This window comes from Lipomyces japonicus (genome assembly GCF_038497905.1).
Source record: "Lipomyces japonicus strain CBS 7319 unplaced genomic scaffold V1514scaffold_4, whole genome shotgun sequence".
NCBI lineage: Eukaryota > Fungi > Ascomycota > Lipomycetes > Lipomycetales > Lipomycetaceae > Lipomyces > Lipomyces japonicus.
In genome coordinates, this window is record NW_027117816.1 from 81544 (window position 1) to 95808 (window position 14265).

The 14265-nt window shown below is 40.1% G+C and overlaps 7 protein-coding genes across 7 annotated transcripts; 4 read left to right on the plus strand and 3 right to left on the minus strand.

Moving 5' to 3' along the window:
* Positions 1-116: 116 nt before the first annotated feature.
* Positions 117-908, minus strand: V1514DRAFT_301910 (ribosomal protein P2). Its single transcript, XM_066925557.1, has 4 exons — positions 822-908; positions 588-748; positions 357-513; positions 117-283 (listed from the first exon to the last, which is right to left on the minus strand). Coding segments are annotated over exons 1-4 (339 nt in total). The 5' UTR covers positions 823-908; the 3' UTR covers positions 117-263.
* Positions 909-1000: 92 nt separating this feature from the next.
* V1514DRAFT_301913 (40S ribosomal protein uS19) lies at positions 1001-2009 on the plus strand. The gene is made up of 3 exons (XM_066925558.1): positions 1001-1175; positions 1327-1729; positions 1793-2009. The coding sequence occupies exons 1-3, from the start codon at positions 1136-1138 to the stop codon at positions 1812-1814; spliced, it is 465 nt and encodes a 154-aa protein (XP_066785489.1). The 5' UTR covers positions 1001-1135; the 3' UTR covers positions 1815-2009.
* V1514DRAFT_148392 (Sds3-like-domain-containing protein) lies at positions 1952-3841 on the minus strand. Its single transcript, XM_066924493.1, has 4 exons — positions 3063-3841; positions 2841-2966; positions 2674-2749; positions 1952-2605 (listed from the first exon to the last, which is right to left on the minus strand). Exons 1-4 carry the CDS (start codon positions 3661-3663, stop codon positions 2089-2091), a joined length of 1320 nt encoding a protein of 439 aa, XP_066785490.1. The 5' UTR covers positions 3664-3841; the 3' UTR covers positions 1952-2088.
* Positions 3842-3942: 101 nt separating this feature from the next.
* On the plus strand, positions 3943-5558 carry V1514DRAFT_288808 (uncharacterized protein). Its single transcript, XM_066925266.1, has 2 exons — positions 3943-4052; positions 4118-5558. The coding sequence occupies exons 1-2, from the start codon at positions 3981-3983 to the stop codon at positions 5495-5497; spliced, it is 1452 nt and encodes a 483-aa protein (XP_066785491.1). The 5' UTR covers positions 3943-3980; the 3' UTR covers positions 5498-5558.
* On the minus strand, positions 5505-6965 carry V1514DRAFT_288812 (nuclear fragile X mental retardation-interacting protein 1-domain-containing protein). Its single transcript, XM_066925267.1, has 3 exons — positions 6737-6965; positions 5934-6238; positions 5505-5870 (listed from the first exon to the last, which is right to left on the minus strand). Exons 1-3 carry the CDS (start codon positions 6786-6788, stop codon positions 5604-5606), a joined length of 624 nt encoding a protein of 207 aa, XP_066785492.1. The 5' UTR covers positions 6789-6965; the 3' UTR covers positions 5505-5603.
* Positions 6945-8545, plus strand: V1514DRAFT_301924 (uncharacterized protein). Its single transcript, XM_066925559.1, has 3 exons — positions 6945-7245; positions 7307-7627; positions 7695-8545. The coding sequence occupies exons 1-3, from the start codon at positions 7108-7110 to the stop codon at positions 8355-8357; spliced, it is 1122 nt and encodes a 373-aa protein (XP_066785493.1). The 5' UTR covers positions 6945-7107; the 3' UTR covers positions 8358-8545.
* A 457-nt stretch (positions 8546-9002) lies between these two features.
* V1514DRAFT_275599 (uncharacterized protein) lies at positions 9003-14258 on the plus strand (the record flags this gene model as incomplete). Its single annotated transcript, XM_066924899.1, has 4 exons — positions 9003-9989; positions 10061-11835; positions 11896-13075; positions 13149-14258. The coding sequence occupies 4 exons, from the start codon at positions 9003-9005 to the stop codon at positions 14256-14258; spliced, it is 5052 nt and encodes a 1683-aa protein (XP_066785494.1).
* Between the last annotated feature and the right edge of the window lie 7 nt (positions 14259-14265).

Consider the following 14265-nt stretch of genomic DNA (forward strand, 5'->3'; position numbering starts at 1 on the left):
AATATTATTGGCCCCTCTCTGCTTTCATAATTCAAGCCGGGTAACAATCAACATTTAACTACAGCAAACTTTAAATATAATTGTATCTAATGAATTACTCAATACGTCCAATTGAATTGAATGTGCCAACAAATCATATTTAATAATCTTACAAAATATACATATCACAATAAAATAAAATTAAACCTGATTCCTTGACCATACCCAAACAGACAACCAACTTTTTTAATGAAAATAAGCAGGAAGGAAGTTTAGACGACCGTTTAGTCAAACAGACCGAATCCTATCACGCAATTAGAATCATGACCAAAAAAAAAAAAAAAAAAAACTTCATGCTTATAAACCAAAGGACTTACCCATATCGTCATCAGATTCCTCCTTCTCGGCCTCAGGGGCTTCCTCCTCAGCAGCGGCAGCCTCACCACCAGCGGCAGCAGCAGCACCACCAGCAGCAGGAGCAGCAGCACCACCAGTAGGAACAGTAGCAAGCTTCTGGGTACCCTCAGCAATAAGCTATAAAAAAATTTTTAATCACATTAGCCGGCCTTCATTCATACAAACGAAAAGAAAACTAATCTCGTTCGTACCTCGTTGATGTCCTTGCCCTCAAGCTCAGCGAGAAGAGTAGTGATTCTCTCCTCTTCAGCCTCAATACCGACAGAAGAAAGAACAGTCTTGATGTCCTCAGCAGAAGGCGAGGCGTTACCGCCGGAGGTAAGAAGGAGGTAGGCAGCGATGTACTTGACCACTACACAACACAACACAGTTAGCAATCAGTCCAGATCCCACCCCAGTTTGCAACATCATGTTGCAGTACTCACTTTTTAAAAAATAAACGTCAGTTAAGGAGAATAATCAAGTTTAAGCTATTTGACAGCGGACTATTCTTCGTGGTTTTCAAAATCGTGTTCGGCCCATCAAGACTCAAAAGGGCTTCGGCTGCGCGCGGTTTGTGTTGTGCACTTGCGTTTCAATCTAGGGCTCAACCCTAACAACAAACGCAGTCACGCGCCCAACCACAAGCCCGTCAACACAAACCGGTTGTGCCCGAACCTAACCTTCAGCTCGCAAAGGTCGACTGGTCGAATTGGCCCTGTTTTGAACGATCGTCAGATTTTAACCAACACACACAACAATGTCTGAAGAATACGACAGAGAAGCTATTGAAGCTGCCGGTATGTGAACAATCGATCTTTTTTTATTTGATTTAATTACAAGTCACAACGTCAACTGCGTGCGCAAACCATGTTTTCAAATTGATGTTGCGGGGGGATGTTGTGCTATATCGAAGGTCAAACGTATTAATGTGTTTTTTTGTTGTTTCAGAGAACCGCAAGAAGAGACAGTTCAAGACATTCTCTTACCGTGGTGTCGATCTCAAGGATCTTTTGGACCTTGCCCCCGAGCAGTTCGTCGACCTTGTCCATGCCCGTGCCAGAAGACGTCTTCAGCGTGGCCTGAAGAGACGCCCCATGGGCCTCATCAAGAAGCTTCGCAAGGCTCGCCAGGAGGCCAAGCCTAATGAGAAGCCAGCTGTTGTCAAGACTCATCTTCGTGACATGATCATCGTGCCCGAGATGATTGGCTCCGTTATTGGCATCTACAACGGAAAGGTTTTCAACCAGGTTGAAATCAGACCAGAGATGGTTGGATTCTACCTTGGCGAGTTTTCCATTTCTTACACCCCAGTCAGACACGGAAGACCCGGTATCGGTGCTACCCACTCTTCGTACGTTTTCATCTACTTTTACATCTTTTTTTTTTCTTTTCATGGATTAACAAATTTTTTTAGCCGTTTCATTCCTCTTAAGTAAATGGTTGCATGGGTTTCATTGTGTTTTGATGTACAAAAAGTGGTCAATTTAAAATATAATTGTATATGATAAAGGGTAATTGTGCACTATCGTAGGTGCTATAACTTTTAATTTTTTTCAATTTTTTTTTTAAAAAAAGAATACCAATGTAGATTAAATTAAACAAATACCAAACAATCACAGAAAGCACATTCAACAGACATGCATAATAAACGCCGCTTCAAAATAAAAAAAAAAACCTCTCTATACATAATTACATATATATATATCACAATTAAACGTACATTGATGACTCTCGTGCGGAAAGTCCTCTGATCGCATCCATATCCTCTGCAATCTCCTCGCTCGTAGCTGTGGACACGTCAGGCGCTGCCGGAAATCCAATGTACTTCGCAATGCCGGTCAAGATTGCAACTTCTTGATACTGCGCTTGTCGTTGCCTAACAATGGTCGACCTCTTGTCCGGAATCCGGAATCCGAAAAATGGTGCTACTTCATCCAGTGCCACCCGTTCGCGCGTGATCTTGTACCATGACTCCGTGGTGTCACTGATCAACCCGGTTCGCAACTCGGCACGGTCTTTAAAAAATTGTTGATGAATCTGATCACGATAACTTTTTGTTTGATTCTGAATACATATGCGTCGATAATGTCGATGTCGTTCGGCCAATCGTATTTTCTGATGCCGGTTTAAACCGATTTGATCATAAACTGATGCCAATTCAGGGTGCGTGCTGTCCATGCACATTTGAATCTCCGCATGTAGCCTTGAGATCTTGTCGTCGTGTAGCCTATTTTTTTAAAAAAAAAAAATTAGATCGTTGCAATCTTTTTCTAAGTACAAAATATAGGTTAATACCTGTCTCGTAATTTAGCAAACTCGACTTCGATTTCAGTTAATGAAGTTACTGCTTCCTTGCGCTTTTGAATGCGTTCTGTAAAATTTAATAAGTTTTGCCAGGTTAGTTTCATTGCCCTTTCATGTCTACTCCCAAAAAAAAAAAAAAAAAAAAATAAGTAACTTGCCTTCAGTGTCTTCATCGTCTGCTTCTCTTTTGCGTTTCCTTCTCGTACCGGCTTCCTCATTACCCGCTCCGGTCTCTTCTTCTTCTTCTTCTTCTTCTTCCGGTTCTTCTTCATCCGCATCTTCTCCTTCTTCTTCCTCTTCTTCTTCTTCCTCCCCCTCCTCCTCTTCTTCTTCTTCTCCTTCTTCTTCCTCCTCCTCTTCACCTTCTACGGCAATCTCGCCTTCTTCAGCTCCGTCATTGTCAACATCAGCATTCCTATCACCAGTGTTCAGGTCAGGCGGGGAAGTGCTAGTAACAACCGCACCGGCGTGATTCGATTTTGCTTGTTCGATCTTTCGCGACTCTTTCTTGATAGCATTCAATTTCTCTCTATCGTGTTGGTCTGGCTTGGTTTGAGACTCGTTGCTCTCTAACTCCGCTGGCAGTGGTGCAGGTGGTGCTGTGACCCGCGTGTCGGCATCGGACGATTGCTCGATGGTTGTTGTGACTTTTTTATCAATTTGATCATTGCCTGATTGCTTTGTTGGTATATATTGTCGTTCCGGTTTCTCGTTAAAAGTTTCCGGCGACCCTTGTCGGTTCTGTTGCTGCTGCTGCTGCTGATGTTGATGTTGTTCTTGTTCTTGTTCTTGATGTCGTTGCAGCAAGTCTGTAGTATTATTCTTGTTACTTATCTGGTCCCTCTCGTTTAATTTTTTCGGAGATACCGAATCTTCCCTATTTCTGCCATCATCAATGTCTCCTTCAATTTCAGTCTCAGCCTCTTCTGGATTTTCCTCCGTGAAGGCAACATCTTCTTCCCTGTTATCTTCACTCGTCATTTTGTTTATAATAAAAAACCCCTTCCCCAATCAAAAGAAAAATAATAACCCGACCCTTTCAAAAAAAAAAAAACTAAACAAAATAACCCCCAAAAAAAAATATGCCAAATATTTCAAATTATTCTCATTCAACAGATTTCCTTATGATCTCTGCGGGCAAAACAAATTGAATCTCCGAGCTCAGGGCGCCTCCCCGCCAAACAGGGTTTGCAAACTCCCAAGGGCAGGGTAATTAATAAAAAAAATCTTGAACTTCAAGCCAAAAAAGCATTTACTGAAGTTTGATCTCCGAGAGTTTTGATATTTTATTTTTAACAATGTCTTCTTTATTTGGAGATTTAGATTTGGCAAAGGCAGATCAATCGGTTGTATCACTTTTTGCATCGAGTGTAAGTTTGGCTGATACGCTGTTGATCCTTTTTTTTTCTCTTCTGGTTAGAACTAACAGGAATAGAAACCAATTGGCCCACCGGAACCAAGAAAAACAAAGCAAAAGACTAAAAATGATGATGATATCGCATTACTTGAGCAAGAGTTAGGTCGAACCTTGTCAGATGAAGAATTAGAAGACGATGACGACGAGGATGGAAAATCCCAAGCCAAGAACAAAACTGAGGTTGCCGTGGACAAGCAGGGCAAGAAAAGGAAACGACAGGCTAAAGAACTTGAAGACGAATCAAGTGCGCTTGAAGCTAAATATATTCAAAAACTTTTAGATGATGATACCGTAACGGAAACCCCCAAGAAATTAAAGAAATCAAAACATGATAAATCGCAAGATCAAGCGCAAAAGCTTGAAAACGCCCAAAATGAATCCAAAGTGGAAGATGAATCTATTGAAAATGATGATGATGATGATGATGATGACGATGATGATGAGAATCAATCTAATGATGAAGGCAGCAATGGGTTAGAAAACGCAAACAAGTCAACCCCTGTTCATGAAAGTTTATTGAAAGAAAATGAGGAACTGGAAAAAGCAAAGAGAACAATTTTTGTTGGTAACGTGCCATCTGCTGCTATTGAATCTAAAAATTCATATGCAACATTGAAAAAACATTTTGCCGAATACGGTGACATTCAATCAGTCCGGTTTCGGTCGATTGCGTTTTCGGAAATGTTGCCAAGGAAGGTTGCTTTCATTAAGCAAAAGTTGCATGACAAGCGAAGCACCGTGAATGCTTATATTGTATATGATTCAGAAGCTTCAGCTAGGAAAGCACTGCAATCTAACGGAGCCGTATTGCTAGATCATCATGTCCGGGTCGACAGCGTGGCTCATCCGGCCAAGCAAGACATCAAGCGATCCATATTCATTGGCAATCTTGATTTTGAAGCCGAAGAGGAGACTTTATGGCAATATTTTTCTAAAATTGGTGAATTAGAATACGTTAGGATAATTAGGGATTCCAAAACCAACGTGGGCAAAGGGTTTGCCTACGCTCAATTTAAGGATGCCATGTACGTTTCCAAAGCATTGCTTTTGAATGAAAAGAAAATGGGCGAAAAGGGCAGGAAATTACGAATTTCGAGAGCCAAACCGATTCGCAAATTTCCTACCACTAATGGTGATCATAACAAGTCCAATCGAGTCGTGCCAGGAATACCAGGAATAAAGTTGAATGCTTCCGATAAGGAAAAATTTGGCAGGGCTAAAAAAATTCTTGGCAAGGCTGATCGGTCACAGATTGCCGTGGTTGAAGGAGAACGTTCGGTGCCTGGTCGAATGAAAGGTTCGGTTGCGCTTGGCTTGGGCAAGAAAAAGACGAAGCCGAGGATTCGGGCTCGGAGTACGGCGTTTAGGAAAGCGAGAAAGGAGAATAATAAAAAGTAACAGTTGTGATTAGATTTTTTTTTTCTTCCTGTTTAATAATAATTTTAATTTAATATGGTGCACATATATTATACATATATTCAGTTGAGGTTTTTACTCTTGCTATTCACAATGCCTTACTTCGATCGAGGATGCCATGAGATGCCAAATATTCAATAAATTGCAATACTTCTTGATCTTGCTTATCCCAATCACTTTGTACTAATCGCTTAAACAATGGCATCTTTAACGGATTGTCAAACCGCTTGTATTTTTTGATTGGCATGTCATGATGATCCAATCTCTCATGACTAAACGAGCATTTAGAACCACGAGTGCATTTGCCGTTTTTGGCATAAAACTTGCAAATATTACGGCTTAGCCTGATTTCGTGCTCTTTTTTAGCTTTCTAATATTATTAATTTATTGCTCATGTTAGCCAAACCATTGTGCATACAAGATTAATTTGCCTTACGTCTTCTTTTTGTTGTCGACTAGCCTTTTTGGCTTCAAGTTCGGCAATTTTTTGTAATTCCATTTCGACTTGCTTTTCTTCAACCCGTCGAGCCGTTGGCCATTTTTTTTTGCGATCTGCAATCCATTTGGCAATATCTTCCTCTGTTTGTAATGAAATGTTTGTTCCGGTCACGGTTATGACACCGGACGTGCTGCCAGCTCGAGATGCAGCTTCTTCCTCATTATCATCATCATCATTATTGTCGTTGTCGTTTTCGTTGTCAATGTTGCGAAATTCATTCAGTGCTTGATCATCTTCGACCGAACTGATTAATTGTGGATTGAATGCAGATTTTTTAATGCCGTTATTAAGTGTTAATGTATTTAGAGATTCACTCTGTGTAAATAGCTGAGATATCTGACTATTTTCAGAACTGGCATGAAAATATGATGATGATGATTGGTGATTAAATGACAACGGCTGTGTGGGGTGCCTTAAAGAATAATGAGCATGATTAATATGAGCATTTCCATTAGACAGAGATTGGCCACCATGCTGATACACTTGTCCAAAAGATGACTGATTGTAGACTTGATCAACATGCTGATGACCTTCCACTGCCGAACCAAATTTTGCACCATGAGGTTGATTGGTCACGGTTCTGTTTATCGGAGCTTCATAGGGCTTCGATCTTGCATGATTGGCATAATTTTGTCGACGGGTTTGATTTTGGCGGTTTGTCGGTTTGTTATTGTTATTGTTATTGTTATTAATATTGTTAATATTATTATTTTTGGCATTACAGTTGTTTGCTTTTGGTGGTGGTGGCGGCGGTGGTCCAAAGATGTAGTCCATTTGATGGACAAAATCGAAATGATGGGTATTCGCCAACCCAAAAGAAAAACAAAAAAAGAAAAGTAACGGATATTTCTAAATAATATGAAGTGACTTCCCTTGCAACTTTGCTTATTTGGGTGGGAAAAAAAAATAACAAAAAAAGTTGTGCACTAGTTTTAATTTATTGTTAAAAAAAGATATTTACTGGTAACGATGATCTCAAATTTGGGACGTTGCCCCTGAAAATAAAATTTATATATTGCAAAAAAAAAAAAGAGGGTTGAAAAACGGATGTGCCAACACGGTTACGCAAAATAAGGGCATTCAAGGCTTCAAGATGTTTAAGTTTAATTTTTCAACCGACGACATAGAAGAAGATCAAATAGAGGAGATAGTAACCAGTGACGTTCTGTCAAGTGAGGAGTCACATGTCGATGAGCAGTCGCAGCCTAGGATATATGACATTAAAGAAATAGTATGTGTTTGTATAGGAAGGCAATGAGATGATTTGCTTAACAGAGTCACATAATTTTTAGCTTGAAGGACTTCCGTCAAGACTTTCATATTCGTTAATACCAATTGTTTCTAACCCTTCAGCCATTGCGGTACCTCGGCGAGATGTTTTCGACATTAAGGTTCAAATCATGGCAGATGACGAATCATTGTTACCCAACGGGGTCGAAGCCAGCTCGGAACAGGGGCAATTTATTAAAAAGGAACTTTCACTTTTGTTGTCAAACACGGAAGATTTGCGAACTGAGGTGTACGAAGGTGGCTTGAAATCATGGGAAGGTGCCAATGATTTAACCGAATATTTAGCCACGGAGGTGGGTAGTATTGGTGATGGAGTGATTGAAGTATGTATCGAATCATGGATGTTTTACGATGGACTTGTTTTTGGCTGAACTAACAGTAATGACAAAGTTGGGTTGTGGTAGTGCTATTCCTTCAATTCACCTGTTTCAAAAATACATTGCCTCGCTCACAGGACCAGGCCCGCATAAGCCGGTTTCATTTATATTATCGGATTACAACTATTCTGTTTTGCGATTAATGGCAGGACCAAATTTGCTTTTAGCTTATCATAATGTCAAATACGGACAGAGTCAGGTAGATAATCAGAAAGAGCATGAACAACAGAAACAAGAACAAGAACAAGAACAAGAACCAGATTTAGATATCACGCCTGAATTGGTGACCGATTTTTTGCAATTTTTGCAAAAAAAAAATATTTCTATAAAGTTTATATCCGGATCATGGGATTCGCACCGATTTAGGCATCTTGTGGAAGCTGATTTTTTAAAATTTACACTGATCTTGGCATCCGAGACCATATATTCACCAGCATCAATCGGCCAATTTAGCGATCTCTTACTCGACGCCTTGACGTTATGGAATCCGGTCAGTGCAGGTCATTCCGCGACTGCGTTGGTCGCGGCCAAGGATATCTATTTTGGAGTGGGCGGTTCGGTTAAAGAATTTGTTGAGTATATTGAACACAGAGCGGGCAAGACTGAAATCAAGCGACGAATAGTTGGAAAAAGCAGCGGCGTGACAAGAACGGTATTGGAAGTTACCAAGTCATAGCATTTTTTTTTTTTTTTTTTCTTTTTATTTTGGTTTGGTAGTTTCGAATTATTCGTGTGAACAAGGGACGTTACGTTGTCAAAGGATGGTGGAGCTTGGGCACACTAAGGGCGATGAAGATGTACTGAATAACGCCTGATTGTTTACTAGATTAGCATATACGAAATAGAATTTAACTGGACCGATTATATTTATATTTTTAACACTGTTGTAACATGTCTTCCTTTGATTAGTTAACTTAAGCAAAAGACTGAAATTAGATTAGCTAAGCATTTTGTCATTTTCTTATTGTCCTTTTTGTATTGTATAATAAAGTTTATGATGAAAACACGAGCCATCCCCAAACTGATCCTACGCTGGGTTCGTTTAAACATGATCCTCATTATTGTCAAACAAGCAAACTAAAAAAGATACAATTAACAGAAGGGGTTCTTTTACAATCGGGCTCACGTTTCACATTTATTCTTTTTTTTGATTTGATATCTCGCTTGTTTATGTGTCTGTGAATCCCAGCAAATATTTAAAAACCGAACTCTTTTTTTTTGCTTAACATGGACATAACTCTATCGGCGCATTCCAACGCATCGAAAGAAAAAAGAAGACGAAAGATTTTTGATCGAATAAAATACAGAAAACATCTTCTAGATGGTACGTTGTGACTTGTGCGGTTGGAATAGCCTTATTGAAGAAAGGCTAACTTTTGCATGGATAGACACGGATGGGCATGGTAAGCGGTCATCAAGCCCGTTGGATTTGGAGCATGCCGATCAAACATATTCTTCTACATTATTTTCAAAATATATACAAAAGAGGGAAAAGCATGATGATCACAAAGAAGTATTAACGCCTTCGCTTGGGCGCGGAAATCGACATCATGACCAACTGGGGCAGTCTGCAAACAGCACCAGAGAGTATGAGAATGATCCAAATTATTTCAGGCTTGATACTAGACTTGATGACATGACAGGCATTATTAAAACAGATACAGATAAATTGGGAGGCATATCAGAGGATCGCAAGCCGGGCAAGAGGCTGCTGCCCAAGCACCAAAAATTGATCCCGTCTGTACGCGGTCATGGACAATCAAAAGGGGCAAAGAGCAATAAATTTTCATCGTCTGTATCATCAATAAAGCAAAGTTTTAATTCGGTAGTTCCGTCTGATGACAGAAGTGATACAAAACGCAGTGAAAGCGCTTGGTCGGCGCCTGAAAGCTGGGGTGTTATGAAGGGAAATGATAGTCAAACTGCCGCGATGCAGACTTCATATTTGTACAAATCGACAGCACCACGAACACATTCCAAGTCTTCGTACGCCGTAAGAGTTTTCAGGACTGATGGAACGTTTACGACGATTTCATGCACGCTTGACGCGACCGTGCCAGAAATTCTTCAAATTTTGGGTCGCAAATTTTTTTTACCTTCGGTTGCGCATTATCAGATTGGGTTTAGAAGATTGGGATTGGTTCGAGTATTGAAAGACCATGATCATCCGCTGATGTTGCAAAAAAGAATGCTTGAGCTTGCTGGTTACACGGAAGAGGATAGGTTGAGTGAACTAGGTCTCGAAGATTTAGGGTATCTATGCCGATTTTTATTCATGCCGGCCGTAACAGCTCTGCCAATAAATGGGGTGAGTTATTCAGCTTAAAAGAATTTTGACAAACTGCGATTTAACTAAAATTTTTTCCTTTTCTGGATTAGGATGATAATTTCGGATTAGCAGATAGATACGCTCAGGTTGATTTGCAACGTAAAAATCTTCAAACTCTTCCGGCCATTCTCTTTGAACATGCTTCAGAAATTTTGTCTCTTAATCTTTCCAGCAATCTTTCTCTTGAAATACCGGTACAATTTATCAAGTTATGCGTTAATCTTAGGGAAGTTAAGTTTGCTGGGAATGAATGCGCAACGATACCTTCCAGCATACTTCATTTGACCAACCTTAATTATTTGGATGTGTCTAGTAATCGTCTGAAAAATTTGGACGATGTTCGATTTGACCAGCATGAAATACTGGTTTCTCTTAAACTTCAAAACAATTCATTATCAGAAATGCCAGAATCGATTGTTCATCTTAGAAATCTTAGGCATCTTAACTTGGCTTTTAATGAGTTTAAATCTTTCCCATTGGCAGTATGCAACTTGGTTACTCTTCTAGAACTTGATATTTCATTTAATGAAATTGATGACTTACCTCCCGAGATTGGACAACTGTGTGCTCTTGAAAAGTTTGTAATTACGAACAATTCTTTAAAAGGGTCTTTACCTGATACGTTTCAAAACTTGAGTTCTTTAAAGTCATTAGATATTAGGTATAACAATCTTCAAAATTTAGACAACATTATGAATTTGCCTCGGTTGGAAGTACTGATGGTGTCGCATAATTCGGTTCCCTGGATTGAACAGTATTCAAAACGACTTCGAGTTTTAAATTTAAATCAAAATCCGGTAACAAACGTTAATTTTTTATTACCAATGTTAACTCTTACGGTGTTGAATCTTGCAAACGCCAAAATGTCATCGTTCCCGGAAAAATTTTTTGACAAGGTTGCCAATCTGGAGAAATTAATACTGGATAACAATCACTTTGGTTCTATTCCGAGCCAGATCAGCAAGCTTCGGAAACTCACAAAGCTTAGTTGCGCAAATAATAATTTATCCTCATTGCCTCCCGAGATTGGAAGTCTTCCGGAATTGGAGATTCTTGATTTGCATAATAATACTCTGAGCAATCTTCCTCCTGAAATTTGGCAATTAACAAATCTTGAAACGCTTAATGCGTCATCTAATGAACTTAGCGCATTCCCACTACCTCTTACCGCTTATTTGTCTTCCATATCTGAAGCCAGCGTGTTAAGACCGATTCCAAGTTCTGACGAATTTGAACGGTACAAGGAAGACCCATATCGGCGTCGTCCTTCAAATTTTTCGAATTCTTCTGGTCATAGTCCAAGGGACACTTCTGGCAGACGAGGATCCGCGTTTTCTAACGGTTCTGCAGAGAACATTGCTGTTCAGCCTCTAAGAAAAGGGTCAGTTTTTACAGCTGCGTATGATCCTGGTCGTAAGGATTCAACAACTTCATCAACTTCTCGTTTGGCAAACACGATGGCTCAAAGCTTGAAACATTTATCATTAGCTGATAATCAGTTAACGGATGATTGCTTAAAAGTCATTTCTTTTTTTGCCGAACTTACTCTGCTAAATTTGTCATACAACTATCTTTTTGAAATTCCAAGCGGTGCTCTGGGAAGGCTTACCCGATTGCAAGAACTCTATTTATCAGGAAATAATCTTACGAACCTTCCTGCAGATGATTTGATACGCTTATCAAATCTACGCGTGTTTCATCTAAATGCGAACAAGCTGCTAACTTTACCGGCCGAATTAGCTGAAATAAATCAATTGCTTGTTTTAGATGTGGGAAGTAACTCTTTAAAATATAACATATCAAACTGGCCCTATGACTGGAATTGGTATGTATTTGCGATTACGGGATTGTTTGATTTAAAGTCTAATAAATGATTTTTTTATAGGAATTATAACCCCGAATTGACATATCTTAACCTTTCAGGAAACATTAGATTGGAAATTAAACCATCACCGTCGGCAAGGAACGAAATTGACTTGGCCGATTTCTCATCTCTTTCAAAACTTCGAGTTTTAGGATTGATGGATGTGACTTTAACTAATTCTTCTGTGCCAGATCAAACTGAAGATCGTCGTGTGAGAACAGCCGGTTCTGAAATTCAATCCATGCCTTATGGCATGGCTGATACTTTGGGATGTCGTGGACATTTATCCACGGTTGACCTGGTTTCTGAAAGGTTTCGTGGGAATGAAGACGAAGTCATTTTTGGACTGTTTGATGGCCAAGCGATAGAGAACGGAGGTAACAAAGTTGCAACGTTTGTACAAGAGAATTTTACGTGGTATTTCCAACATGAATTGTCAAGATTACGAGATGGAGAATCAGTCTCTACTGCGCTCAGACGGACGTTCTTACTTTTCAACAAAGAGATTGGCTCAACCACTTTTGGAAACAGTCAAGATCAGGATCACACTTTGTTGCACAGGCCTACGTCAAACATTCGAATGGGCCCGGAAGAGTTCATCACAGGCACATGCGCGACAGTTGCGTATATTGCTGGAAACAAGTTATGCATTGCAAATGTTGGTGACAGCAGGGCAATTCTTTCCAGAACCGATGGGGAGTTTAGGTTGTTGACAAAAAAACATGAGCCAGCGTTTTCACCTGAGATTGATCGCATCAGGGAAGCAGGTGGTTATGTTTCTCAAAATGGCAAGCTTAATGATGTGTTGGACGTTTCAAGATCGATTGGATATTTTAATCTTATCCCTTGCGTGCAGGCCGCGCCGCATATGATTGAATGTGAATTATCTGATACCGACGACTTGTTGATTATTGCAAGTAGGGAGCTATGGGAATACATAACTTACCAATCCGCGGTCGATATTGCTGCTTCATTTCGAGATGATCCAATGAGAGCTGCCCAAAAACTTCGTGATATTGCCATTTCATACGGCACGACAGATAAATTGGTGGTCATGATCATTGCTGTTGGTGATTCAGGGAAAAAGCCTCAAAAATCCAAAGTTCAAGGTGTGTCGATTGGACAGGTATCTGCTATGGAAGAAGAGGAATTATTCCCAGTTCTTAAAATGCAGTTGGCACGAAATTATCCTGAAGAAATGGTAGCTAGCATGGTAGGGAAAATTGATTTATTTGATGGTCATATGCGTGTGTATAAACTAATGGCAATATTAGGCATCAACACCAAGGTCGGGAGATGAAGTTCCACCTCCCGTAGGTGAGCTCGCGATGGTTTTCACTGACATTAAAAATTCTACTTTGTTATGGGAAACTTATTCAGTGGCGATGCGATCTGCAATCAAGATTCACAATGTGATAATGAGACGACAACTTCGAATAGTAGGTGGTTATGAAGTTAAGACTGAAGGTGATGCGTTTATGGTTTGTTTCCCAACCGCGACTGCTGCCATGCTATGGTGTTTCAGCGTGCAATCTCAGTTATTAGTGGCCGAATGGCCGGCTGAAATTATTAGTTCAGTGGATGGAGCTGAAGTTTTGGATAAGTCCAACAACATAATCTATCGTGGCTTATCTGTTAGAATGGGCATGCATTGGGGTGCTCCGGTTTGCGAACGGGACCCAATCACGAGAAGAATGGATTATTTTGGGCCGATGGTGAACCGCACGTCAAGAATCTCGTCCGTGGCTGATGGCGGACAAATCAGTGTCAGTCAGGATTTCATAACCGAACTCGGCAGGTTAGACAGCACGTTTGCTTCAGCTGAAGGTGATTTAAAAATTTTGCAAGACGTGTTGGGTGATGAAAACATGGCAAAAGCAGTTATCAGGGATCTAAAAATGTTGCACGGCTTGGGATGGGAGGTTGACGTTGTTGGGGAACACAAGTTAAAAGGTCTTGAATCTCCAGAATTTATTTCATTTATCTACCCCAAGAGTCTGATAGCAAGAATGACAATCAAGAGTCCGAGCACGACGACCGTCGTGGCAAATCAGTTACAAGCAACCGACGTGGTTTGGCTGGTTCGCTCGATCTCGTTAAGATTGGAACGAATTTGTTCATATCTTAATGGTTCGGAAATTGATAGTTCAGAAACCGGAGCGTTTAAGATGTTGGATAAATCAGCTCGTGACAAGATGCCAGCTTCGGTTGGCTTGCAATTTTTTGATCAATTGGTAACCAGAATCGAAAACGCGTTATCAACCTTGTACATTCGCAGCTTGTCCGGCCCGTTATTGCCAGGTCAGGACAGGGCATTAGCTGACATATTTGAAATGTACAGTCATTTGAAAAAAGATTATAATTTTGATCAACATAATAATTGATTAGGAC

What these genes read in the sequence shown, in the direction of transcription:
- V1514DRAFT_301910 (XM_066925557.1), bottom strand. An exon ending in AGGGCAAGGACATCAACGAG is followed by an intron (nt 514 to 587) that starts GTACGAACGAGA and finishes ATTTTTTTATAG; the next exon opens with CTTATTGCTGAGGGTACCCA. An exon ending in GGAATCTGATGACGATATGG is followed by an intron (nt 284 to 356) that starts GTAAGTCCTTTG and finishes ATTGCGTGATAG; the next exon opens with GATTCGGTCTGTTTGACTAA.
- V1514DRAFT_301913 (XM_066925558.1), top strand. Translation starts at nt 1,136, where the DNA reads ATGTCTGAAGAATACGACAGAGAAGCTATTGAAGCTGCCG. An exon ending in AGAAGCTATTGAAGCTGCCG is followed by an intron (nt 1,176 to 1,326) that starts GTATGTGAACAA and finishes TTGTTGTTTCAG; the next exon opens with AGAACCGCAAGAAGAGACAG. An exon ending in ATCGGTGCTACCCACTCTTC is followed by an intron (nt 1,730 to 1,792) that starts GTACGTTTTCAT and finishes AAATTTTTTTAG; the next exon opens with CCGTTTCATTCCTCTTAAGT.
- V1514DRAFT_148392 (XM_066924493.1), bottom strand. Translation starts at nt 3,663, where the DNA reads ATGACGAGTGAAGATAACAGGGAAGAAGATGTTGCCTTCACGGAGGAA. An exon ending in CAATGACGGAGCTGAAGAAG is followed by an intron (nt 2,967 to 3,062) that starts GCGAGATTGCCG and finishes AGGAAGAAGAAG; the next exon opens with GAGAAGATGCGGATGAAGAA. An exon ending in TTTGCTAAATTACGAGACAG is followed by an intron (nt 2,606 to 2,673) that starts GTATTAACCTAT and finishes TTAAAAAAATAG; the next exon opens with GCTACACGACGACAAGATCT.
- V1514DRAFT_288808 (XM_066925266.1), top strand. Translation starts at nt 3,981, where the DNA reads ATGTCTTCTTTATTTGGAGATTTAGATTTGGCAAAGGCAGATCAATCG. An exon ending in TATCACTTTTTGCATCGAGT is followed by an intron (nt 4,053 to 4,117) that starts GTAAGTTTGGCT and finishes TAACAGGAATAG; the next exon opens with AAACCAATTGGCCCACCGGA.
- V1514DRAFT_288812 (XM_066925267.1), bottom strand. Translation starts at nt 6,788, where the DNA reads ATGGACTACATCTTTGGACCACCGCCGCCACCACCACCAAAAGCAAAC. An exon ending in ACCACCAAAAGCAAACAACT is followed by an intron (nt 6,239 to 6,736) that starts GTAATGCCAAAA and finishes AAGATGATCAAG; the next exon opens with CACTGAATGAATTTCGCAAC. An exon ending in ACGTAAGGCAAATTAATCTT is followed by an intron (nt 5,871 to 5,933) that starts GTATGCACAATG and finishes GCTAAAAAAGAG; the next exon opens with CACGAAATCAGGCTAAGCCG.
- V1514DRAFT_301924 (XM_066925559.1), top strand. Translation starts at nt 7,108, where the DNA reads ATGTTTAAGTTTAATTTTTCAACCGACGACATAGAAGAAGATCAAATA. An exon ending in TATATGACATTAAAGAAATA is followed by an intron (nt 7,246 to 7,306) that starts GTATGTGTTTGT and finishes CATAATTTTTAG; the next exon opens with CTTGAAGGACTTCCGTCAAG. An exon ending in TTGGTGATGGAGTGATTGAA is followed by an intron (nt 7,628 to 7,694) that starts GTATGTATCGAA and finishes GTAATGACAAAG; the next exon opens with TTGGGTTGTGGTAGTGCTAT.